Genomic DNA, 26476 nt, shown 5'->3' on the forward strand with positions numbered 1-26476 from the left:
ATTAATAGTGATGATTAAAATGATGGCAAGAGCTTCAGACAGTGACTGTATCATTAGCGGTTGTTCTGCACTATGGCAGAGATAGGGTACAGATCGCTTCTTTAATCGCACTGTCACAGGAAAGCAGACAAGTAAATCGTTCTCTGACAGCAACAAAGGGAACCTCGAACTTACAAAAACTGCAGTTTCAGTGAATGCTGCTTTTACATAACAGGGATACTTTACAGCACAAATGACAGGAACAGCCTTCACTGCCATAGGAGTGTAATGAAATACATTACATTTGTATGTAACCATTCTGTTGCTTAAATTGCAACTTTAACAAGGGGCTGACTTTGGTGTACAGTGGCAGTTAGAGTCCTGCAGCGGGTCGGGTACCCGTGGGTTATTCGCAAAAACCTGCGTTACCCTGCAGGTTGAAGCTTCGGGAGCAGGTATAGACGCGGTGGTTCACCTTTAAGGTAACTTTTATTATGTTATAGAATGGCCAGCAACTTTTCAATTGGTTTTCATTATTTATTTGAAACCCCCCCCCCCCAGACGCCAGGCTCCCTCTGTCCCTCTCCCAACCCCGCCAGCGCATACCTGCTTCTTGCGTATCGCGCCTTCCTCATGCGATCGGGTGGGGGAGGTCAGGAGCGCAGCCTATGTCTACTGAGTCTGGGTTGGCGGAGTCCATGAGGGCTGGAGCCCACCAGGTTTTTTCCCTGTGTCCCGCCGGCGCAGTCCGACACCGATTTGGTTTATTTAATTTTTACATGATTTTATAGTAGACTTAAAGGAGAAGGAAAGTCGTTTAGCACTTAGGGGTGCCAAATGTTAGGCACTCCCAAGTGAATGTATTTAAGTACCCGAAACCCCGGGCCGGTGCTCCTATCAGCAGAAAACTGCACCGGTCCGGGGTTATTTCAGCAAGCACCACGGAGCGATCCTCTTCTGGCTTCTTCTTTCTTCAAATTCCCGGGGGCACTACATTACGCAGTAGAATGAAAAAGCCGAAGTTTTAGTTAAAGTTCAGATTTCCACTCTAATGCGCATGTGCAGCCGCGCAAAGAAATAAGCCGGAAGAGGAGCGATCCGTTGTGCTCGCTGGAATAACACTGGGCTGGTACAGTTTTATTCTGATAGGAGCACCGGCCCAGGGTTTCAGATAAGTAAATACATTCAGGTGTGAAGATACAAATTATGGAAAGATCTGTTATCCAGAAAACCCCAGGCCCCGAGCATTCTAGATAAGAATTCCAACACCTGTACTAGAAAATCATTTAAACATTAGATAACCCCAATAGGCTTGTTTTTCTTCCAGTAAATGTTCATTATATCTTAGTTTGGACCAAGTACAAGGTACTGTTTCATTATTATAGAGAAAGAGGAAATTGTTTTTAAATGGAGTCTGTCTGTGGGAGAAGGCCTTCCTGTAATTTGGAGCTTTCTGGATAACGGATTACATACCTCTACCTGTTATTAATAATAAGAAGAAGGTGAAAAATGATAACACAGCAGGTAAGGGAGAAATAAGTATTACCGATTTTGAGAACACTCAGCTAGTCTCCATGACAAACCATCATCTCATACAGAACAAGGCCACAACACCCCCTTAAGGAACCGGATATGATGCTAATGGCACCTTGTTACAAGTCAGGCAGCTCAAGGCAAAGCATCATTATAATGTGGAGTTTAACGTCAATACATGTGCATATATATTTGAGGTCAGCACCTTATGTCATACCATCACATGAAAGCCAACAAGGATTTCTGCAGCAGCCTGAATCATGCAGTGCCAGTCAGCCATCAAAATGTAACCCTGAGAAGACACTGTTGTTTATTTGTCTTAATTATTAGGAGTATTTTGTGGAAGGGAATTAATAAATATATATATTTTTTTCATTCCTATTGAATTAAAGATAGGATAGGGTAAGATTCTTTAATATGCCACTTCATTTGATATAAATTATCTGTCGCTTAAGTATTCATTTTGGGGGTATAGTTTCCCTTCACCCCAAAAAATTATTCAGAATCCTATTTTATCCCATTAGTCAAGCAAAATGAAATTTAATCACACTAAATAAATTATTTGAACCTTTTTTCCTTCAGTCTGGGAATTAATAATTATAGCAAGCAGGCAGGAGCCATTTTTGGACACTGTTATTAAGACAAGCCTTGTATCATCTCAGAATCTTGTTTGTGCACCAGAATGGGGGACCTGATGTCCATCCCCATGTACTGGTTATGGAGAACAGTGACATCTAGGAAGTGCTGAATGGAAAGTGAAAGTAATTGTCTGCCCCGCCTCTATGCCTAAGTCATAGAGGAGGGGTAGGCAATATTTGATTAAAAGCCGAGATTTTAAATGAGCTTACAACAGCTATGAATGCTTTAATAAAAAATAGAAATTGGATTTCATGTTTAATTTGAAAAGGACTTTTATTATATAGCTTTTTGTGTCTGGATGACAGGTCTACTTTAAGGACTGTGGCAGGTTTACTCTGGTTCTCTGAAGGTACTTGGGCATCACACATGTCTTGACAGGTTTCTAAGCAGGGACAGAGATTTAGACAGGGGCTAAAGTTATGACTGACTGGGATACTCAAGAACATTCACCTTTTTAAACTCCAGGGTACCTTTGGCCTTGTGTCTTTGGTTAATTTCCCTACATAACTGTCCTCCTAACAGGTGAATTACTGTATCTCTTGAGGAAAGTCTTTACCAAACCTCACTGACTGAAACAGACATTCTCTCTTTCTGTTTAGTATTTGCTCTGTCTTCCTTTAATAAAAACAAGCTTCCAGCTCCCCTAGATATTTCTCTTTACTTCTTTCATTACTTAGATTTCCAAAACATTTTATCAGCCTGTCTCCTGCATTGGGTTCAGAAAAACGTATTTCTGATAAGTAAGAAAGTTAAATGCAATAAAGTTGTTCTGCTAGCCATTAAATCATTGTAGCAACCTCACTGACAAGCCCAACTTTGGTTGGACCCTGTCCGTGAACGAAATCTCATTGATTGGCTATAGGCATATATGGTATGTTATCAGTGGCAGATGATATGTTTGGAAGATTGCTTGCATGCTTGTCCAGCGCCACTTAGTGCTTCTATATGAAGTACCAGAAAAAATAAGAAAAAAATATACATATATTCCAATTTGAAACAATATATATGTTGTCTTGTAGAACAGCGCCTAAAGCAAACGGAGAGAGCAAAAAAACAGGGGCATAATATGGTGTAGTATTTTCAATCAATTAAAACACCCTGTGATGAAAAAGTGTGAGAAAAATTTTTTTTAAAAAAAGTGAAAAAAATGCGGTTGCTGTGGCAACCAGAAACCAGGAAACCGGAAGTGCGATACCGATGGAACGCATGTGGAACGCAAGGGGGACGCGCACCACAGGAAAGACACGGGACCCATGGGCAACACACCAGGAAGCAATCGAGGATAATGAGGGACGATGCGCCTCTTAAGGGCGCCCATGTAGAAGCACTTCATGCCTCTGAGGAAGCCGATTGGTCGGTGAAACGCGTCAGGCGGAAGTGACGTCACAGCAAGACACGGAGCAGACACCACGAGGGAGAGAGACGCCGGCACATATCCTCCTTCGCTTTACAACTGGTGATATCTCCAAAAAAGGACTTGCTTATATGTGACAAAATCTTACGAACAAATGTGAGTGTAAATCTTTTTATTGTTTTTAAATTCTTTTTAATAAAACGTCATTGCACTATGTACCCTCTATATTTTTACTTGGGAGCCCAATGGTGACTGATAGGAGGGAAGAACACAAGAAACCAAAACTACATGCGATAAAACTGCCACTGTCTTGTAAGTAGGCAATTTTACTAAACTTCGGTGAAGGATTTAAAAGGCACTACATTTCCTTGCTTCTACACATTGTGGAAAAGGAAGATCTTTTTAAAGGGAAAACACTCAATTCAATCCCTTTCTCATTTTTACCTATTTACCTGGACCACTCTTTATTTTTACTTTTTATCTATTTTTTCTTATTTTTATCTCTTATTTTTTCACTTTTTTAAAAAAAAAAATTGAATGATTGAAAATTTATTGAAAAAACTACACCATATTATGCCCCTGTTTTTTTGCTCTCTCCGTTTGCTTTAGGCGCTGTTCTACAAGACAACATATATATTGTTTCAAATTGGAATATATGTATATTTTTTTCTTATTTTTTCTGGAACTTTTTTACGCAGTTGAGAGACTGAAAGGGAACGGCAGGAGGGGGTTATTCTAAGGGATTAACTTTTTTCTTTTTTATTGTATATTCTTCTATATGAAGTAGTATACACTCCATTAACCCTAGTGTACACACATACTCAGTAGAACATCATCTGAGATTCAAAGAAAGTTTAGTTGGATCTTGGAGGAGCTACCAGGCCTACCATCAATCCCTTGGCACATAATCCAACAGGCAAACCATTTCCTGAGAGACCACTGGAGACACCACCACACTATCCCTGAAAAAGGCAAATATTATGACCATGCGAAGCAGAGTGCATTATATTGAGTAGGAGCAGCTTAATACGGGGGCCTCTTCTCTCACAGCTGACATTGCACATCATCTGCCAAGCTAGCCTGTAACACAGTGTAACCCAAGTTAGAAGCACATGGCAGGGAACAAGATTTCTTTCCAGAATGCTTCCTGCCAAGAACCAAATTCTTCAAATAGCAAGCTTATGAAAGAATAACACCATCCAGAAAACATTATTTAAAGATTTATGAAGTTCAGCTTAACTCATCAGCAGCAGTTATATCTGCTGCCTTCTTAATTTCACTTGTGTAACACTTTATTACCAAACTAACAAAAATATTGATAGAGGGACAGCAGCAGTTCACACAAACTGATTTTTTTATTTTTAATTTTTTTATTTTTCATTTTATGAAGACTGCCAATGGGCTGCATTTTAAGTCACCGTCTGAATTGCCTACTGATAAAGCAGTTTTTCTGCAGTTTGGTTATGGCCAAACTGCATAATTCAAAACATTTGTCAGCAAGTTGACTGATCATACGCCGCTATTTTTGATCTGATTTTATACTGCATTTGGACCACTGGTGAACCAGGTCATCCAAGAATATGAGCCTTCATTAGAACTGACGGCCCGCGACACTCTTTGTGTGGCCCCCCACATGAAAGTCTGCCTGCTGTGTTTGCTTACCATGTGTAAACTTTAAGAGGATCACTATAGTGATTAACTGGTCCCTGCATTGTTTAAACCTCAAATTCAGACTGTAATCCCCAGTATTGTTCACACCTGTGATCCCCCTGCATTGTTCACACCTGTGACACCTCTATTGTTCACACCATAAAGCCCTGTACTGTTCACACCTGAGACCCAGACTGAAACTGCCCACATTGTTCACACTTCATACAAACTGCTGAAAGGGCACCAGCATTGTGTCACTGTATGTAGCACATATTATAGTGGTCCTGATAAGCTTCACTGTCTCCTGCTCTGTTATGCCTGCCCTATGCTCCATGTGTGTGCCATACTCTGCCTGCGCCATTCTCCCTGTGTGTTCCATACTTTGCCTGCCCTATGCTGCCTGTGTGTGCCATACTCTGCCTGCCCTATGCTGAGCACCAACGATTTGGTTTTTTGGTGTGCTACCACAATTAATGTGGGTATGGTCTTGTTGTAACATGGGTGTGGTTTAAAGTGGGTGTGGTTTACAAACAAGGAGTGGTCAACACTGGCTTCCATTATTGGCCCTCCACCATCTAAGTCCACAGAAGTTGGACAGCACTGATCTAGGCCAATGGATAGCCCTGGACCAGATGTTGGATTTTTATGGGACATTATTCAGCCTCCAATCATCTGGCAGTATAACATATTTGGCCAACAATGTGTAAAGAAATTAACAATAGTAATCAAGGACAAAGGCTTAAGAAGCCTCTAGAGCTGGATGAAGGTCTCTATTAACTTATAGTTATTGCCAGACTTTTTAGTTCAAACCTCCTTTGAAGGTCCAACCTTGGACTAGAGCCCCATTAACTAAATAAGAAAGAGAATAACACTGGCATGTCAGTTAGTGATATCTAGGACAATAATTTAGGGGAGCAAGAGAGTTTTCACCTCAAATCTTACCCTAAGTAACCCTCAAACGCAGCATTGAGGTGTATCTAGGAAAGCAAATATGCCTTTTCTTCAAATCGCACCCTAACTGGCCTTCAAGCAGAGCCCCCTTCCATTGCTCCAGCCCCACAGTTTAAGAAATACCTGTCTCAAATAAAGTGAACATTCAAGAAATATGACTTGGGTAGTAATGCTGGGCAGAAAAACCCCAAAATGTGGCTGTATAACCATTAAACCATTTGAATAAGTTATATGTGGTTAACTAAATGTAAGTTAAAAGTAAACCTGGAAAACTGGGACTGTATCTGGACTAATACAGATTACCGTAGCTGGAGGCTGGTTCAAAGAGCCAGACGATACTATATCAAAGAAATAATTGAAAATGATATGGGGGGGAAACAAAGAGCTTTAGAAGAGTATCTGGATATTAAAATAAAAACATACAAAAAACATTTCTGTAGGATTTGCAGGCTCCTGATAACATTTTGTGAATGAAGAGGAAACAGGAGCCATTGTACAGTATGAACAGGAAGAAAGTGCTTAATAGTGAGAGCCAGAAAATAAAACTGCTGGTTCCAGTACAAGGACAGCCTGTAGAACCAACAGCATCATATAGTCAGGGTCGAATTAATGTGAATATTGAATGAGGAAATAAATGCCAACCCGATTCAAAAGCATCTCAGATTGGAAGACTGTATCAGTATCTCTGTAATTGCAGAAACACAATATACAAATGTTTTTATAGTTCCTTCACTTTAAAAGGGCAAAATACATTATACACTCTATAACCGTAGCCACCAGAAACCATACTTCATCAAGAATTATCTTGTCTCTCAAACCCTTTTAAAACTTGCATAACAAAACAACATATCCATTATGAACCAAATGTAAATATTTCAAATTAGTTCCAAACACGTTTCTGGAATTGCAATGTTTAATGCTAGGTCAAAACCGTGGTGACCAACGATATGGACAATAATGTAGCACCATTGTAAAATAAAATGATTTTAAAAGTCACTGTGGAGTTTGATGACCATATAAAGGCCAAGTACAAGAAGACCATCACGCTCTGTGATATATATTGACAGTATTGTAATGTGCTGTGATTGAGAGCTGGATGGTGCTTTCTCCTTTTCTCTTTCAATGACACAGCTTAAAATAAGCAGGTTGAATTAATGAACTTCAAACAGGGGTATTTATTCCAATGAAAGAAACCTAATACAAAGGGTAGTACAGTAGATTTTGAAGACATACTGTGTGTCCTGGGGATGCCCCAAAATCCAAACTGACCCACAATAAAGTGCTGCTGTTCATATTTGTTCAAATTTCACACATTAGGGCCCACTGAAATGCTTTTCATTTGCCAACCATTGTAGGTCAACGCTATATAGTAAAGGTATGGGAACCCATTATCCAGAAAGCTCCTAATTACCTACATAGACTCAATTATAATGAAATCATCCAAATTTTTTAAAATTATTTCCTTTTTCTCTGTAATACTAAAACAGTATCTGGTACTTGATCTAAACAAAGATATACTTAATACTTATTGGACACAAAACCAGCCTATTGGGTTTATTTAATGTTTACCTGATTCTCTAGTAGACTTAAGGTATGAAGATTCAAATTACGTAAAGATCAGTTATCTGGAAAACACCAGGCCCCGAGCATTCTGGATAATAGGTCCATACCTGTATATAGAAAGCAATGTGAGCTGTTCCTTTGAGTGTTTGAAACCAGGCAAACAGCTCAGTTGCTGCGAGCGAGACACAGCCAATAAATGCTTGGGCAGCTCGCTTGTTTATTGAGGTGCTCTCAGATGTTCTATTCACACCGAGTGCGACCCAGGAGAATACTGGAAAACAAAATATCCCAATCAAAGTGGACATTTAGTCATGTACAGACGACAGCAGAGAATTCAGCTACGGAAAGAACGCAAAATAACAACACAAAGAAATAAGCATTGATCAAACTCACTGGAATTACTGCACTCAGTGCTAGACTGGTTTTAAGGAGCAGGTTCAGAGCCACCGAGAACATTTGAAATTCTGTATTGTGTCACTATGCTAGTGCAAAGATTATAACAAAAGGTATTTCTTACATACATTGTATCAGGATGATAGCCCAAACATTCTAACCAGGGGTGCATCTGTTGATTACATTGTATCCGCATTTTAGTGAAAGATTCTAACAAAGGATACATCTGTTGGTTACATTTTATCAATATGTTAGTGAAAGATTGTAACCAGTGGTGCATCTGTTGATTACATTGCATCAATATTTTAGTGAAAAATTTTAACCAGGGATGCATTTGTTGGTTACATTTTATCAATATGTTCTATATCAATATTCTATACCCAAGTACAAAGACTCTTGGCAATGCCGTGTATTTTTTGTGCCATTTAATTAAAACGGTTTATTGGAAGAGGCTTAAAAATACCACTTAGCAAGCCCATCAACTGGCATATGTCTGCCTAGGATCCGGTCATTTTGCTGCTCAGTGATCACCTTTCGGCCATAATATTTAGGAGCGTTGGGCATTATGTCCATCTGCTCCATTATCAATATGTTAGTGAAGGATGCATCTGTTGGTTACATTTTATGAATATGTTAGTGACATATTCTAACCAGTGGTGCATCTGTTGGTTACATTGTCTCAGTATTTTAGTGAAAGATTCTAACCAGGGGTGTAACTGTTGGTTACATTTTATCAATATGTTAGTGAAAGATTCTAAGCAGGGGTGCATCTGTTGGTTACATTTTATCAATATGTTAGTGAAAGATTCTACGCAGGGGTGCATCTATTGGTTACATTTTATCAATGTTAGTGAAAGATTCTAAGCCGGGGTGCATCTGTTGGTTACATTTTATCAATATGTTAGTGAAAGATTCTACGCAGGGGTGCATCTATTGGTTACATTTTATCAATGTTAGTGAAAGATTCTAAGCAGGGGTGCATCTGTTGGTTAGATTTTATCAATATGTTAGTGAAAAATTCTAAGCAGGGGTGCATCTGTTGGTTACATTTTATCAATATGTTAGTGAAAGATTCTACGCAGGGGTGCATCTGTTGGTTATATTTTATCAATATGTTAGTGAAAGATTCTACGCAGGGGTGCATCTGTTGGTTATATTTTATCAATATGTTAGTGAAAGATTCTAAGCAGGGGTGCATCTGTTGGTTACATTTTATCAATATGTTAGTGAAAGATTCTAAGCAGGGGTGCATCTATTGGTTACATTTTATCAATGTTAGTGAAAGATTCTAAGCAGGGGTGCATCTATTGGTTACATTTTATCAATGTTAGTGAAAGATTCTAAGCCGGGGTGCATCTGTTGGTTACATTTTATCAATATGTTAGTGAAAGATTCTACGCAGGGGTGCATCTATTGGTTACATTTTATCAATGTTAGTGAAAGATTCTAAGCAGGGGTGCATCTGTTGGTTAGATTTTATCAATATGTTAGTGAAAAATTCTAAGCAGGGGTGCATCTGTTGGTTACATTTTATCAATATGTTAGTGAAAGATTCTACGCAGGGGTGCATCTGTTGGTTATATTTTATCAATATGTTAGTGAAAGATTCTACGCAGGGGTGCATCTGTTGGTTATATTTTATCAATATGTTAGTGAAAGATTCTAAGCAGGGGTGCATCTGTTGGTTACATTTTATCAATATGTTAGTGAAAGATTCTAAGCAGGGGTGCATCTATTGGTTACATTTTATCAATGTTAGTGAAAGATTCTAAGCAGGGGTGCATCTGTTGGTTACATTTTATCAATATGTTAGTGAAAGATTCCAAGCAGGGGTGCATCTGTTGGTTACATTTTATCAATATGTTAGTGAAAGATTCTACGCAGGGGTGCATCTGTTGGTTACATGTTATCAATATGTTGGTGAAAGATTCTAAGCAGGGGTGCATCTGTTGGTTACAATCTATCAGCATATTAGCACAAAGATTCAAAACAGGGTGAATCAGTTGTTCAAGGCTTTCAAAACCAATGGACAAAAGTTCCTTATAAACTCCCACTGCAAAATACAAGCAGGGTTATCGACTCACTCTCCTCAGTAACTAGGCTGTCCATGCTCTGTGACATGCAAAATCTGTGACACCATTTCACATTTGCAAAGATAATGGTCCCCTATAACTTGATATACCCAAGTACAAAGATTCTTGGCAACGCTGTGTATTTTTTCTGCCATTTAATTAAAACAGTTTATTGGAAGAGGCTTAAAAATATCACTTTGCAAGCCAGTCGACTAGCATATGTCTGCCTGGGATCCGGTCAGTTTGCTGCTCAGTGATCACCTGTCGGCCATAATATTTAGCAGTGTTGGGCATTATGTCCATCTGCTCCATTACCCTGCTATAGATTGAGGCAAACGGCACCAGACAGGAAAAATTTCATTAAGAAATGTCCTGCAGGAGGAGATTTGTGTACTGACCAATTTCCAACAGGTCCAACGGTCAGTTAGCATTTTCTCTTTTCAGAATGTTTATGAAACCAACCTCATTTTCCTATAAATATCTTTGAAATTAATAAATGCCAGAGATAGGTTCTTTTAAATTTTTACTTCACTTTCACACAACACAAAGCTCTCCTGTTGGAAAAATGAGACCACAGGCAAGTGACCTGCTGTTTGCACTTCATTCTGCATTCTACCAAAATGAAGGTCACAAAAGGAACCAGCAAATCACTTTGAGCTCAAACAGATGTCAGCAGTGATGCGGCAGATATCTGATGGGCCAGTCCCTCTGTCCAGTCAAACCAGTCATTTTTTTCTTTACATTGAGGAGGTTATCTATCGATATTTTCTGGTTGGACTTTTAAAGGGGGGAACAAACAATTTTTTCATAGAAAAAAAAAAACTTAAATTTTTAGTGATTTATTAAACCCCAATGGTGTTAAAAGTCTGAATAAAAAAGTACTCAAACTTAGACCTGCTGAGTTCACATAGAAGTCAATGGCAGATGTCCCAAAGATATCCTGATTAGAGCTGGGTTTCTGAAAAAGTCACGGTATTCGGGCGTCAAATCTGAAAACGTTGTGTATTTTTGGGGAAAATTTCATGATAAATGGGAGGGGAAAAGTCTGTGCTGATTTGGTCGGATTGCCTTTCCAAAAATAGTGAGATAAATTCGGATTTTAATAAATAACTCCCTAAATGTAATCAGTGAAAGCCTTCTAGTTGGATTTTCTGAAAGTGTCCCCTAAATCATGAACCTCATGGAACTTCTGAACTGTAATAGTATTATATAAAATACAGGGTCACTCCATTCCCTGTATATATGTGTCTCTTCTCAGAGTGATTTTAATTTCTTATATGTATATACCACCAAATTCCGCATGGCTTTACAGAGGCTTTTACTTCACACGTGTCAGTCCCTATCCCTGTGGAGCTTACAGTCTAAAATACAGTATATAACTTGTTGGCCTAAACAGCCACATGCAAGGTTGTCATGTGACCACAGGAAACCACGCCCACCAGTTCGATCATGATACCTGCCGACAAAGGTTTATACGACACTAGTCAGGAGCTTCAGCAAAAAATGAGGCGCAGTCATAAACCCCCAGGTGCATAGTAACATCTATAAACATTTTACTGTTTGTTAAGAGGTTAAATAAGTTTACTGGATTGCTAAATTGATGTTTGTAGCTGTTAAACCATATTTTATGGAATTGGCAAGACACACATGTACATATAGATAGGCCAAAGGTCTATGAAGAGAACAGCCCTTCAAACTAACCTTTGAAAATGTGGCAATATGCCATCTTAAAGTGCACTTTTAGCATCAGGGGGTAAGCACAGTACTGCCTTAAAGGGCATGTAAAGTCTAAAATAGAATAAGGTTAAAAATGCTGTATTTTGTATACTAAATATAAACATGAACTTACTTCACCACAAGCCTAATCAAACAAATAATTTATGCTTTCAAAGTTGGCTACAGGGGGTCACCATCTTGTAACTTTGTTAAACATCTTTGCAAGACTAAGACTGTGCACATGCTCAGTGTGGTCTGGGCTGCTTAGGGATTGTCATAAACAAAACTGCTTGAGTTCTGCATGGCTGGGAAGTAAGGCGGGGGCTCCCCCTGCTGTTCATAAGTATGATTGTTTCCCTGCCCAGCAGTTAGGGACAGTCTGACAATTCATATCCACAGTAGTAAATGAAGGGAGAATTTCACTGCATACAGTCAGGTTTCTTATAAAAACGGGACACACTTTTTAATCAAAGTATATTGGAGATACGTTTCTTTTTCATTAAAGAAAGTAAAAATGGGTTCTTATTTTTTTGCCTTTACATGCCCTTAAAGCAACATCAGCAGTCTATAACTGTTTAAGAACTACAACACTCACCATCTCTGCTGAGAGATGTATGCAGAGAGTTGTAGTTCCAGTGCAGATGACCTGTTTATAACAATGACCTGTTTATAACAATGATGTTCATCCCATGGTCCACATACCAATCCCAGCATGTCGTTACCTATACAGAAGAATTGCTAAGCACCCAAAAAAATCCATATCCTGAATAAATGTTACAGACTTATTTGTGCCCAAAAGACAGATGCAATAAACTCAGGGTAAATCAGGTAATTAGAATCCAATCCTTTCCATATTCCAGGAAGTGTTAAAAAAAAAAAAAAGCAATCGTGCCAAAGAACAAAGTCACAAACTGACGGCACCTCATGTAGCAAGGGTTATTGATTTTATAGCAGCTATATGCTAAGTTGTACCCATGTGAACAAATGGAAGCCTGAGGTGACACCAGTCAACACTTTTCACCTATATAAGGAAGGTAGAAAAAGCCTGCATTCTCTCCTTCAATAGGAAATATACCTTAAAGGAAAACTATACCCCCCATGCAGCTCATGTGTAGAACCCTGCTTCATGTAAATGAACCATTATCATAATAATATACTTTTTTAGTAGTATGTGCCATTGGGTAATCATAAATAGAAAATTGCCATTTTAAAAAAATAAGGGCCGCCCCCTGAGATCGTACGATTCACTGTGTACACATACAAACCACATGTAAGGTCACATGAGCCAATTAACAGACAGAGTTCTGCCTTTTGCTTCCTCACTTCTTCCTGTTACAGTTAGTGTTGTAGTATTTCTGGTCAGGTGATCTCTGAGGCAGCACAGATAGAGTCACGAAATGGTGGTTCAAGGCAAGAGATGTAAAAGGGCAATATTTATGTAAATATATATTCCAGTTTGGTAAGATTCTTTAATATGCCACTTAATATGATGTAAACTGTTGCTTAAGTGTTCATTTTGGGGGTATAGTTTTCCTTTAATACTATGGAAGAATTGGCATTTGCTAAATGTTTCTTAGGGCAGCGACACCCTCAGATTCGGGGAGATTTAGTCACCCGCGATAAATCACCTTGGGGTGACTAATCTCCCTGAACTGCCTCCCGCCGGCTAGAATCTATATCGACGGCGTGATGTCACTTAAATCGCTTCGTTTTCCAAAGTTTCGTCGTAAGGCAACTTCGGAAAATGAAGTGCATCGATTGCCACCCCGCCGGCGATTTCAATTCTAGCTGGCGGGAGGCAGTTTGGGAAGATTTTATTTTTTTTTTATTATTTTTTTACAGAAAATGCATACCTCCCAACATTTTGGAAGTAAAAAGAGGGACAAAAATGTTTTTCACACGTTGAACAGCAAAATGTTTTGACCTGGCCCCTTTCTGTGGCCACACCCCCTAATTACCATGTTCATTTTACAAAATTTGGCAGGTTATGAAAGTTTGAAACTACTTCTCATTATCTAAACTGTTTTGTTTTTATGTCTCAAATTTGTTACAATGTACCTTATTTGCACCTGTTACCTGTTCTGCGCTCTCTGCTAAAAGCCAATTAAGTGAGAAACTTTGTTTCTTTTTCTGGCTGTTCAGTACAAAGAAAATAGGGACTTTCCAGTACAAATGAGGGACTGCGGGTTGAACTGTGAAAAGAGGGACTGTCCCTCCGAAAAAGGGACAGTTGGGAGGTATGAAAATGTAATGTATATATTCTTAACACATAGGAGGTTATTTATTAAAGTCCATTTTTTCTCATTGGCCTTTTAAAGGGGAAAAAATTGTGGGGAAAAAACTCGAATTTTTCCGTATTTATTTATTAAACCCCAAGGGTATTAAAAGTCTAAATAAAAGGTACTCCAGCTCAGACCTGCCGAGTTCATGTAGAAGTCAATGGCAGGTGGGTCTATTGAAAGCAGTGGGTCTATCCCTTGCTGTTCTATAGAAAACTGTATTAAGCAGAGGGCACTCAATTATGGAAGAAACTGTGTTTATTAGACAGCAACAAAAAATAAACGGAAGAACATATTTATAATATTTTAATCTGAAATATTTCCCTGTGTAGTATCTATAGTCGGAAAGGTTATGTCTATATGAGGCTGTGAGAGTTCCCTCAGCTCAGGACTGAATACAGATGACCCTCAGCTAAGGACAAGTAATTCAGTCAGGGTGATCAATCAGCTAATGACCTTGAGTGAAAGGATATGAATTCTGACCTGTTATGGTACTTAGGATTTGTACCCAGCTCTTCCTACTCTTGCCTTATGTCTCGCTTGCTCCCAAGTCTTCTCTGTTCTCATAAGCAGCACCTTCTTTTTAAAGGGGACCCGTCACCCAAAAAAATAATTCCAAATCCTATTTTATCATGTTAGTCAAGCAAAATGACTAACATTTTTTACACTGTAAATTTTTTTTAATCTTGTTTCCTTCCGTCTGCAAATTAATAATGGTAGCAAACAGGGAAGAGCCATTTTGTGGACACTGTTATTAAGTCTTGCATCTTCTCAAAATATTGTTGTGCGCCAGAACGGGGGACCTAATGTCCATCCCCATGCCCTGGTTACACAATTAAATGGTTAAAAGAACTGGGAGAATGTGGGGAGAGCAGTGACATCTAGGAAGTGCTGAATAGAAAGTGAAAGTAATTGTCTGCCCCCTCTCTATGGAGTGGCAGGCAATATTTGATTGACAGCTGAGATTTTTAAATGAGTTTACAACAGCTATGAATGCTTAAATAAAATAAAAAAAATTGGGTTTCATGTTTAATTTGGAAAGGACATTTATTATACAGCTTTTTATGTCTGGATGACAGGTCCACTTTAATGTAGGTTCTTGTGCATTCTGGCCATTGCACTGCATTATAGGGGTTGTTCACACATAGATGAACTTTTAGTATGATGTAGAGAGTGAAATTCTGAGGCAATTTTTTAGTTATTTCGTTTTTTTTTTTTTTTTGCAGCATGAGTAAAATTCAGCTCACTGTATAAATAATTTGAGCAAAGCAAACACAATACAAGTGGAGAAGGCATGAAACGCAGGGAAAGTTCTGTTTCCCATCTCTGGCATCCCCCTGTAACTTACACAAATGCTACAGCTCTCCAGGGTTTCCCAAAAGCTATAACACTACAAAATCTCATAAACCCAAACAGTTATATACTTGGTATATTAATAAGAATCCTCTGGCAAGACACACACGTTCAATCAGTTTACTTCTAAATCTTAATAAAGCCAAAGCAATCCTTACTGCTCCCACACCTCACCCCAAAGCCTAACGAATAGCAACGTAATACAAAATAAAGGCTTTCCAGCATTTTCAGCTCTGCTACAGGTGTACTTAGAAACTTGAAATCTAGGATCTGCTTTATTTTGAAGTTATTTTTCAAAATACCGTATATACTGTTATTCTTTGATACAACCAACAGATGGCGCTGTGTGATATTGCAGTTACTGTTATTCTTTGATATAACCAACAGAGGGCGCACTGTTATTCTTTCATAAAATCAACAGAGGGCATTGTGGGATATTGCAGGCTCTCCCCAAGTGAACTGTTGGTATAGGAATGATTAAAAGTGACTGCAATCTTGGCTACTGCCCGCTGACCCGAGTATAAGCCGAGGTAGACTTTTTCAGCACATTTTGGATGCTGAAAAACTCGGCTTATACTCGAGTATATACGGTAACTATTGTAAAGTAATAAAGATATTTCTAGTTTTTATTTTGTTTAGATTTTTTCTAAAAGAATAAGTGCATGTCTAATGTACCATTTCCGATAGTTTTAAAAAAACATGTACAGGTATGGGACCGGTTATCCAGAATGGGACCTGGGGTTTTCCAGTTAACGGATCTTTCCCCAATTCTGATCTTCATACCTTAAGTCTACTGTAAAATCATATAAACATTAAATAAACCCAATAGGCTGGTTTTTCCTCCAACAAAGATTAATTATATTTTAATTTGCATCAAGTACAAAGTAATATGTTATAATTACAGAGAAAAAGGAAATAGTTTTTCTTTAAAAAAAAAATTGGATTATTTGGATATTGGAAATGGGAGTCTATGGGAGACAGCCTTCCTGTAATTTGGAGCTTTCTGGATAACGGAGTTCCGAATAATGGATCCCATACCTGCATTTCATATTAAAAGCAATATATGTGTGGGCTGTTTACATTCTCTGCACTTCTGGATCTGCCTACTGAGACAATGTTGCAAAACAACTGATTGGCAGACCTAAAGGAGAACAGGGTGCAGCTTTTAAAGCCAGACCTACAGAACAGAAACCAACTCTGCTTTCGATCGCATTTGCGTTTACAAATAACTTTTTAAACAATTGAAAACCATTAATGAATGCATATTGGAAAGTTGCTTAGCATTATATCTTCTTTCAATATGAAAATAAGGAAACCACTTTCTAAATGGAGAACCCCTTAAATGATAATTATAACCAGCTTCTAATCATCCAAAACAGTCAATTAGCTGGGTACCACCCCGTGCAATGTAGTCCCAAACAAACTTTTTCATCCACTTCAAATTGTCTTAATTTAGCTAGATATATTTTTTGCCAGGTATCGAAAGAGAGATGGAGAGAGTGAGTGAGATTGCAGATCACATTTAGTTGCCTTTGCATTTAAATCAGTAATTCTGTTTTAAGAAAATGGGAAACCGATTTTCTGGCCAAAATTTCACATGCGACTTGCTACGTGCCCATTATTGTTGAGCTTTACGGCTGAAATCGGTCAAACTGCCTGACCAATTTTGGGTATATATGGCTAATGTGACAACAGGCGTTTTCTCCCTTACAAAATAGTCATCTGTTCTGTAGACACCAAGAGAAGACACCTGAAAAGGCACATAATGAAATGGCAAACTGTTGGGCTAAGTGCAAGCAGTCATGGCCTATAAAATCTCACTCCAATCATAGCAAAATACTAGGCAGAAAAGGAATGCACTGCTGTGTTGCTTGGCTGTGCCAAGCAATTGTAATAGGTTATTCAGAGTGTATTCATGAGCGAAAGGGAGTTCTTGCCCCATTGAGTCTGAGACACAAGACCCACAGGAGTTCCCAGCAGCCTTATCCAACCAGCTGAGCAACAAAGTGTATTTTCTTGGGATGTTTTAAAAAATCTTAGCCATGTATCACTGGTCTCTATGCAAAGAATAAATCATTACTGGATTCAATTCAGCACTAAATTGGAGTGTATTTAAATTTAAATGCCGCAATCAAAACTTAATTCTGATTATAAGAAAAGGGGCAAAACATTTTAAATATAATATTTTAATATCCTGCAAATATTTTAATATCCTGCACATGATAAGATTAAAAATGAACAAAATAGGATGTTTAGGGGCAATTTTGACACTTCCTGTGGAAGTATGAAACTGTAATATTTCCAGTACACTTTGCTGCTGGATGAATAACAGGATTCGGCCTGGTGGCTCCACTTTGCTTCAATATTTTTATTGGGTTTTACAAAGCATAAAATATTTACAATGTAGCAGATCATATTAAGCTTGAAAGAATAATTAAATGCAGCTGACAACACTAGATTATATAACTATATAAGTATGAACCAAGAAAAAAAAAAGAAAATCTTGCATGGTGAATTTACCAAATCCAGAATGTTTTATGATGATAAATAACCATTAAAGCTGTTCAATAAATAAAATAGTTAAACCTGTAACAACTCTAGAATTTTAGATTTATTACATTTATGCCTAGGGTCAACTTGATCAAAATAAAGAGACCAATCATCAGTCAACCTAAGTTTATGATGTGGTTCTTCTGATCTAGTTTTTATGGCCTCTTGCCAGAATTGCTGGTTTAATTGTGATAAAATATCTTTTATTGAGGGGGGGAAACTCTAAAATCCAAAACTTGAAATAAGGCCTTTTTAGTAGCCGCCATAAAGCAGAAAATTAAGTTTGAAGGCTCCACTTTCCCTTTAATGATAATTTGATTAATGTTACAGCACCTCCCAAAGGCAAAAAAATGAATCCCTTTCACTTTCAGTTATATACCGTCCACAATAAACATGGCAATCATGGGTGGAAATGCTTGGGACTAATCTAAAACCATCTAAAGCAAACATTTCCCTCCCAAAGTCCTGTTTAAGTAGAGCTGATTGATGAGCTTACAAAAGGTGTACCTTTCCCCACTTGGCTAATGTGCCAGAAACACACACAACACGCAAATATATATAGGGCAAGTCAGAATCTTACCCAGCTTCTACAAAATGTTACAACCTGAAGCTGATTTGAGACCAAATTAAACCAAATAAACTCTAAATTAAGGATATCTAACGTGAAGCCCTCTAGTTGTTGCTAGAAAGAGGCCAGCTGTTGTGCCTGCTGGGAGCTATAGTTAAATAACAGATGTAGGGCTGCCTGTGAATATTCTTTTTTTGTAACATTCTGTGCATAAATAGAAAAAAAAACAATAGTTCCACAGAAAGGACAGGTGCCACACAAGCCAGTAAATGATCTCATGAAGTAGTGTTAGTATCAATAGCATGCATGTTTGCGTGCCCCTACAGCTCAGTAACCACATTATATTATGCTATATAATACCTAGAGGTCTTCTCCGGGGCCTGCTGATAGACTTCTGGAAATCCATTTCATGGTCCTCATCGATGGTCTGCCCTAAGGAGAACAGACTGACCCGTCTCATCTTTAGCAGTCTGGGTGAACTTTCCCGTAATGTGCTCCCAATATCCAAGACCACCTCTCCGGAAACGGCAGAGGGCACCACTTTTCTCAAAAAATCCATCTTGGATCACATCACTGACACCGAGAGAGCAGTGACAGCAGCTGCAGCAGTGTGAGGTGTGTGCATAAACTTCCTTGCACTAACATTAAGGTGCTGATGTCAGTGTGAACCTTGGGCGTGCCAGACACAGGTCAATAACCAGCTGTGGTGAAGCAGATTCTCAAGATAATGTACTATACAAGGTGTGAGATAGCAACGGCACACAATAACCACAATAGACTCCACAATACAGAAAAGATACAGTCACCCGCCTAACTACTGGGAACAGCAAGGACTCCTCCAACAGCTGGTTCCGAGGGGCCCTTGTGTTAGCCAGGGGCAATGGCTTCCAGGGAGGAGTACACGTCTGCCCTAGGAGATAAGCCTTATCAAATAGCTCCATTCAGCTGCGCACCCACTGCATCCCCATATACTTCTTGTTTCTTAAAACTACAACTACCAACGCACTGGTAAAAAGAATTATGTGGAGAACATGTAAATCCTTAAAATAACTATTTACTTTCATTCGGAACGAATGGAGCTTATAAGTGTTATTCACCTGTCATCAACGGTCATACAAAATACTCTGAAGTTCCTCACTCAGAGGGTGGAGTTTCATTCACACAAATACTTAGAACCAGGATACAGTCAATAAGTCATACCATGGCCTGCTATGAACCCACTGAAAACTGACACTAACCACTAAGAACAGGCTCAGTAACTGGTTCATCTTTTATCCCAATCAAATGAAGGGACAGCTAATGTATATCTGTATATATCTGACAATTTACTGTCAAAATGAAAGAGTCACCCATCAACACAGTCCACATAAACAGATTAAACCAAAGCCTACAAATTTCTCTTTGCCTGAGCAAATGAATGCTGCCATTGGCTCTGAATACGGCACAGTTTACAGATGAATTAAAGAAGGCAAAACACAAGTAAACACCAGGAGAATATATAATCCACTTTTTTATTTAACAACAGAAGCATGGCATCAGAGGTCCCCTGTTATTCCTTCTTAGGGCAGAGAGACACGGTCAGATTCGGGGAGATTAGTCTCCCCGAACTGCCTTCCCGCCGGCTAGAATGTAAATCGCCGGCGGGATGGCACTCGGATCGCTTGTTTTTTTAATTTGCCCAAAGTTTCCTCATGAGTGATATCCCGCCCGACAATTTACATTCTAGCTGGCAAGAAGGCAAGGGAAGGCAGTTTGGGGAGAATAGTCACCCCAAAAAAGAGGAGATTTGTCGCCGGGCAACTAATCTCTTCGAATCTGACCGTGTGTCTTTTCCCTTACTGTTAAAGAGAAGCACACTGGCCAGCACAGTATTGTTTCAGTCAGTACTTACAGTAGGAGAGAGGTGGTGGTGGTGGCTCGCGGGACTTCAGTGCATCTATATTGATATCGGGAAGCCTGAACAGGTCAGCAATGTTGAAAGGAAGGCTCGGCACCATCAGAAAAAACTAAGCTGCTCCTGCAAAAAAGAAACAAAATATTTCATACAGGCAAATTATCCCTATCATAGAGTCTGAAATCACAAGAATATTGCCTTGGTTTTTCCTGCTCAGCACAGCGAGGATACATCCATGCCTGATAAACCAAAACAAGCATTCTGTTTTTTTACTAAATAAACTATGACCTCTCTGGCAATGGACGTTATTACTTTACCTTAAGAGAGATTACTTGCCTGATGCCATTTCATTCAGAAGCAGCTAATATTTCTGAATTGCTATGTGCAGGTAGAGAAGAGCAAAGGTAGTGAAGACAATGAGACCCCTCTAGGGAATCCTGTCCAATGAGGCTCATAACTTTATGGCTTTAAGGTCCTCTTTCATGTTTTGCCAATGGCAGCAACTACATACTTCATTCTTTCCACCTGCATATCTGTCACCAATAAACACTTGGGGCCGCCATCAGGGGGGCACAGGGGTTACAAGTGTACCGGGCCCGGGCCTGAAGGGAGGCCTGGCTGTGCCTGGCCCCCCTTGACTGCACCGAAGCCTTTCCTGAAGTCTCGAAAAGGCGAAGTGTCGAACAGCCGAAGTCTTAAAGAGGCAAAAAGACCCAAAGTCACAAAGCGAGCTGAAGTTGAAGTCCTGAAGTGGCGAAAAGTCCTGAAGCCACGAGTTCAGTTCTGCTGAACACCAATGTGTGGTTTTTTTTTTGTTTTTTTAAACCCCTGGCCACCAATGTATTATAATAGTCTATAGGCCCCTGCCACCAATGTTTTTTTAATAAAATTCTCTGGGGGCCCCAATTCTTCTTTTTAACTTGTAAGGGGGACCCTGGCACCGATGTTTTTTTTAACTGTGGAGTGGGCAGGATCTGGGGTTGGGCTTGGGGTATGACAATTTTGTCGTATGGTGCCACGTAAATTATAATGGTGGCCCTGTAAACACTTACTTATATTTACATGCAACATATTAAGTGAGCAGAACTATGCCTCAATATGTTCTGTTGTCACACTACTGGACCCTTTTAACTATCTTCATATTACTCAGAATAAGTCATTTGGTATATTCTATAGCAATCACACTGTGGTGGGCACACTGGTTTGGTTATGGCCAGTGCACCACCTGATTGATAGCAAGGATAGATCTACAGTCAGGCCCGGACTGGCAATCTGTGGTTTCTGGCAAATGCCAGAGGGGCTGCTGTATGGTTCCATAGAAAGTTACCATATAGTGGGCTGGTAGGGGGCTTTTTGGGCTGGTAGGGGGCTGTTTGGGCCTCTGTGTACTTAAAATGGCAGGGCCTATATTGACTCCCAGTCCAGGCCTGGCTACAGTCCTTCCTGGGGTCCATATGCCACTGCATTAAAACTCCCAGCATGTTTGGACAGATGGACAATGACCCAAAACATACAGCCAAAGCAACCCAGGAGTTTATTAAAGCAACGAAGCGGAATATTCTTGAATGGCCAAGTCAGTCACCTGAACTGAACCCAATTGAGCAGCATTTCACTTGTTAAAGACTAAACTTTGGACAGAAAGGCCACAAACAAACAACAACTGAAAGCCGCTGCAATAAAGACCTGGCAGAGCATTAAAAAGGAGGAAACCCAGAATCTGGTGATGTCCATGAGTTCAAGACTTCAGGCTGTCATTGCCAGCAAAAGGTTTTCAACCAAGTATTAGAAATGAACATTTATCAGTTTTTTAATTTGTCCAATTACTTTTGAGCCCCTGAAATTAAGTGATTGTGTTAAGAAAAGGCTTTAGTTCCTAACATTTTTATGCAATCTTTTTGTTCAACCCACTGAATTAAAGCTGAAAGTCTGAGTTGTATCATTTAAAAGTCATTGTGGTAATGTACAGAACAAAAATGAGAAAAAAGTTTTCTCTGTCCAAAGATTTATGGGCCTAACTGTAGAGCTAAAACATAACTGGAAGACAATCCATGCGACAGTTTAAATGTTACTGATAGGCCCTCATGCTTTGCTGAGCGGTATTACAAGCCTGAGAACAGACGGGCCAAGAGCGTGAAAGCAATTAATACAAGCCCAGTGCTGTGTCACATTCCTAATACGTTAGATCAACTTTACCTGATATTAAGATGTTGTTTTCAAGTGCTAAACACATGACTAATACCGCTTACCCATTAAGTTAAGGCAAAGTTAACCGAGCTATTAATGTAAGCATTTCCCCTATGTTTTACTTAGCACATTTTTCACATTATCTGATTGTGTAAGAACTGTGGTCGCTTGCTAAAATATGCAGATTAAAGGCCAAGAGAAATATCATGAAAGTGTTGCTATTAGGGATGTAGCGAACGGCGGAAAAAATGTTCGCGAACATATTCGTGAACTTGCGTCAAAAATGCGAACGGTTCGCGAACGTCGCGAACCCCATAGACTTCAATGGGAAGGCGAATTTTAAAAGCTAGAAAAGACATTTCTGGCCAGAAAAATGATTTTAAAGTTGTTTAAAGGGTGCAACGACCTGGACAGTGGCATGCCAGAGGAGGATCAAGGGCAAAAATGTATCTGAAAAATACATTGTTGACACAGCGCTGCGTTTTGTGCTGTAAAGGGCAGAAATCACACTACGTCACTCAGGTGATGTTTCTGGACACGGAATGTGAAAAAGCTCACACAGCTAGGTGGCACTTGGTTAAAGACTGGGCAAACAATGCCTGCAAGGGCAACGTATACAGTAGTGGGTACAGAATATATTATTGCTGCTGTAAAAACATCACTCAGGTGATGTTTACGGACACGGAATTATTATTGTTATTTAGACAGAATGTGAAAAAGCTCACACAGCTAGGTGGCACTTGCATACCTCCCAACTGTCCCTCTTTTGACCACTCAACCCCCTGTCCCTCTTTTGTACTGGAAAGTCCCTCTTTTCTCTGAACTGAACAGCCAGAAAAAAAACAGTTTCTAACTTAATTAGCTTTTGGCAGAGAGCTCAGAACAGCTAACAGGTGCAAATAAGATACTTTGTAACAATTTTGACTCTGGTTGGTGCTGGTAGTGGTGAACTACTAGGAGGAGCAGCACACCAGTCCCTCTTTTCTCTGAACTGAACAGCCAGAAAAAAAAAACAGTTTCTAACTTAATTAGCTTTTGGCAGAGAGCTCAGAACAGCTAACAGGTGCAAATAAGATACTTTGTAACAATTTTGACTCTGGTTGGTGCTGGTAGTGGTGAACTACTAGGAGGAGCAGCACACCAGTCCCACTCCCCAACACAGCTAGACTAATAGCACTGGGCTCTTACAGTAGCAAAGTAAAAAAAAACAAAAAAGAAAATAAAAGCAGTCCTTACAAGGACTATTGGGTTATTACAGCAGTCAGCAGATGAGATCAGAAGCAGTGCCCACAGCAGCTACATACAGAGCACTGCAGTAGAAGGTAGATTACTAGTCAGCAAAGCTAACTAACCTAAACTCACTGTCCCTCAAATCCCTGCAGAGTTCTGTCCCTACAATACAGAGCAGTATCAAGTAGATTACTAGCCAGCAAAGTTACTATCAACTGTCCCTCAAATCACTAACAGCTCTCTCCCTACACTAGCTCTTCCAAGCACACACAGGCAGAATGAAAAAACGCTGCAGGGCTTCAGTTTATATATGGAAGGGGAGTGGTCCAGGGGGTGTGGGGGTGGTCCAGGAGGGAGAGCTTCCTGATTGGCTGCCATGTATCTGCTGCTCTGGGGTGAGAGGGCAAAAATAAGCGCCAGCTAAGGCGAACCCAAATTGGCGAACGTCGCGCGACGTTCACGAACATTCGGCGGACGCGAACGGTCGATGTTCGCGCGAATTAGTTCGCGGGCGAACAGTCCGCGACATCCCTAGTTGCTATTACTTAACTGCATTTACATATATGGAACCAAGGACTCTTACAAACAGGCATTTTCACACACTTTTCAATGCAGTGTCTATTTAATGCCTTCCGCAGCATAAGAATGTAATTAATAGAGACCATTATTTCCTATTATGCCTGTATCCAAGGCACCTCACAGACCAACTGAACCCAAGTGAGACGCATAGAACTGCTTCTCACCTAAACTCAGCAATTCATACTATAGAATTGTCCTCAGGGATCAGGGGGTTCTACCAACAGAGCCTAAGTAGACTATTGCAGCATATTGTGGACCTCTTTATAATTGTCATATTAAACACAATTAAGTAACACAGGCCCAAGAATGTGCTTACCAGTTACACCTGTGGACACTATTACCAGTCTATCAAATGTACACGCAGCCTTGAAAATAACCATTTGCACCACTTCTACACGCAGAGAAAATCTGAACATCATTCTGGTCTGTCACTCATAACTGCAACCCAAGAAGACACCTCAGCACTAAAGGCAGAAAAATGCCTTCCCCACTCACTCCTACCTACATTATTCCATGATATTCAGATGAGAGATACAGCCAATCCCTATCCTGTCAGTTTTTTTCTGGATAAATAAATCAGCCATTTAGCAAAAATGCAGCAGATCAAGTTAATTTGCACTTTTCCCTTGTAAACACAACCACCTGTCCCAGATTCATTACCCAAATGCATTGCTCACATTGATGAATATATAATGTTGCCTTTTCCCCAGACTTGACATTCATACGTCAAACACGTCAATGTAGTAAACATACCAGACAAACTAAAATATAGGTTAGTGCTAAATTATATACCCTACAGCAGCAGTCCCCAAGCTTTTTTGTCCCAGGGACCGGAGTAAAGCCCAAATTTTTATCCAGGACCGGGGGGAGGGGTGTCAACTGCGCACAGCGTTCAGATTTCCCATGTGCCACGGCAAATTTGGACGCGATGTGTCAACTTTTTTGCGAGCTGCGTCAAATTCAGGCTCGCCACGTCAAATTCGGACTTGGCTCAGAGGCCCAGTTCAAGCATGTCTGCAGCCTGGCGGTTGGGGACCCCTGCCCTGCAGAGTGCACCCATGGCCTACAATGCAACTACTTCTGGGCGCTAACTCAAATTATGAGAGCAATTTTAGGGGAAAGCACAGAGACTGCACGGGCCCTGTCCACCCACTCACCCCTGAATTGATTTATAGGGTGCAGACATATTCCACAGAGGATATACTTCGTGCGGGTATAGCCACGGGTCTCATCTAAATTTCTTATGTACTATTGTCTATATTTTACTCCTTTTAAAGTTTTACAGAACTTGGTTCTGTCCCCGCCCACTTTTGATGACGTTATTTCCGGTTTGTACCACCATCACTTCCTGTTTGATGGTGGTCAGTGGGTTGCGGATAAGGCAGTTGCGGGTCTGGGTCGGGTAGCGGATCAAAGTGGGTAAATATGCGGGTTGCGGTTCGGGTCGCGAGCTGCGGGTTCGGGGTCTTAGAAATTGGTTCCGCGCAGGACTCTACACTGCAGTTACATTTGCAAAATAACTTTGTAACCACTGAAAATGTGTCATGAATGTATATTGGAAAGCTGCTTACAATTACATCTTTCATTACCCAAAGGTTTATTCGTGGGTTTCCATCCCCTTTGAATTCAAGACCAGCATCCTAGTCAGTTTATCCGGCTCTTTACTTTGTCCTGAAGCCGAGGAACAGATGTTAAACCTGTCTAGTGACAAATGAGACCAGACTGCCATAGGCACACAAGTGCTACAGACATGAATATGGTTTGGATAAAAGCAGCTGTTCTACATGTAAAAAAGAGAAACCTCTGCTCCCTAATTGAGAAGGCATTGTACACAGGTGACTCTTCTTTAAACAGTGCTCAGAATCACTGGCTGAGAATGCAACACTTAGATAAGACTCATTACACAAGTCTCGTGTCGTCTCCTATAATATACAGTAGTGAGAAGATTCCTTGGATTCAGGTGTAGTATGAACTGTACACATGCCTGTC

At 39.9% G+C, this 26476-nt stretch overlaps 1 protein-coding gene across 8 annotated transcripts in view; it reads right to left on the reverse strand.

The window, feature by feature from the left end:
* fryl.S (FRY like transcription coactivator S homeolog) overlaps nucleotides 1-26476 on the reverse strand; it is a 221815-nt gene that overhangs the window by 147686 nt on the left and 47653 nt on the right. For 5 of the 8 annotated variants that reach the window (XM_041579463.1, XM_041579462.1, XM_041579460.1 and 2 more), the window contains exon 1: nucleotides 18961-19446. The exons of 1 other annotated variant lie outside the window; for it this stretch is intronic. In XM_041579463.1, the coding sequence (XP_041435397.1) occupies nucleotides 18961-19159 (199 nt within the window). In that variant the 5' untranslated portion in view covers nucleotides 19160-19446. Of the gene's footprint in view, nucleotides 1-18960; nucleotides 19447-20491; nucleotides 20618-26476 lie in introns of those variants that run through there. 2 more of the 8 variants (XM_041579464.1, XM_041579468.1) reach the window with 2 other exon arrangements.

This window comes from Xenopus laevis, chromosome 1S (assembly GCF_017654675.1).
Source record: "Xenopus laevis strain J_2021 chromosome 1S, Xenopus_laevis_v10.1, whole genome shotgun sequence".
NCBI classification, from domain to species: domain Eukaryota; kingdom Metazoa; phylum Chordata; class Amphibia; order Anura; family Pipidae; genus Xenopus; species Xenopus laevis.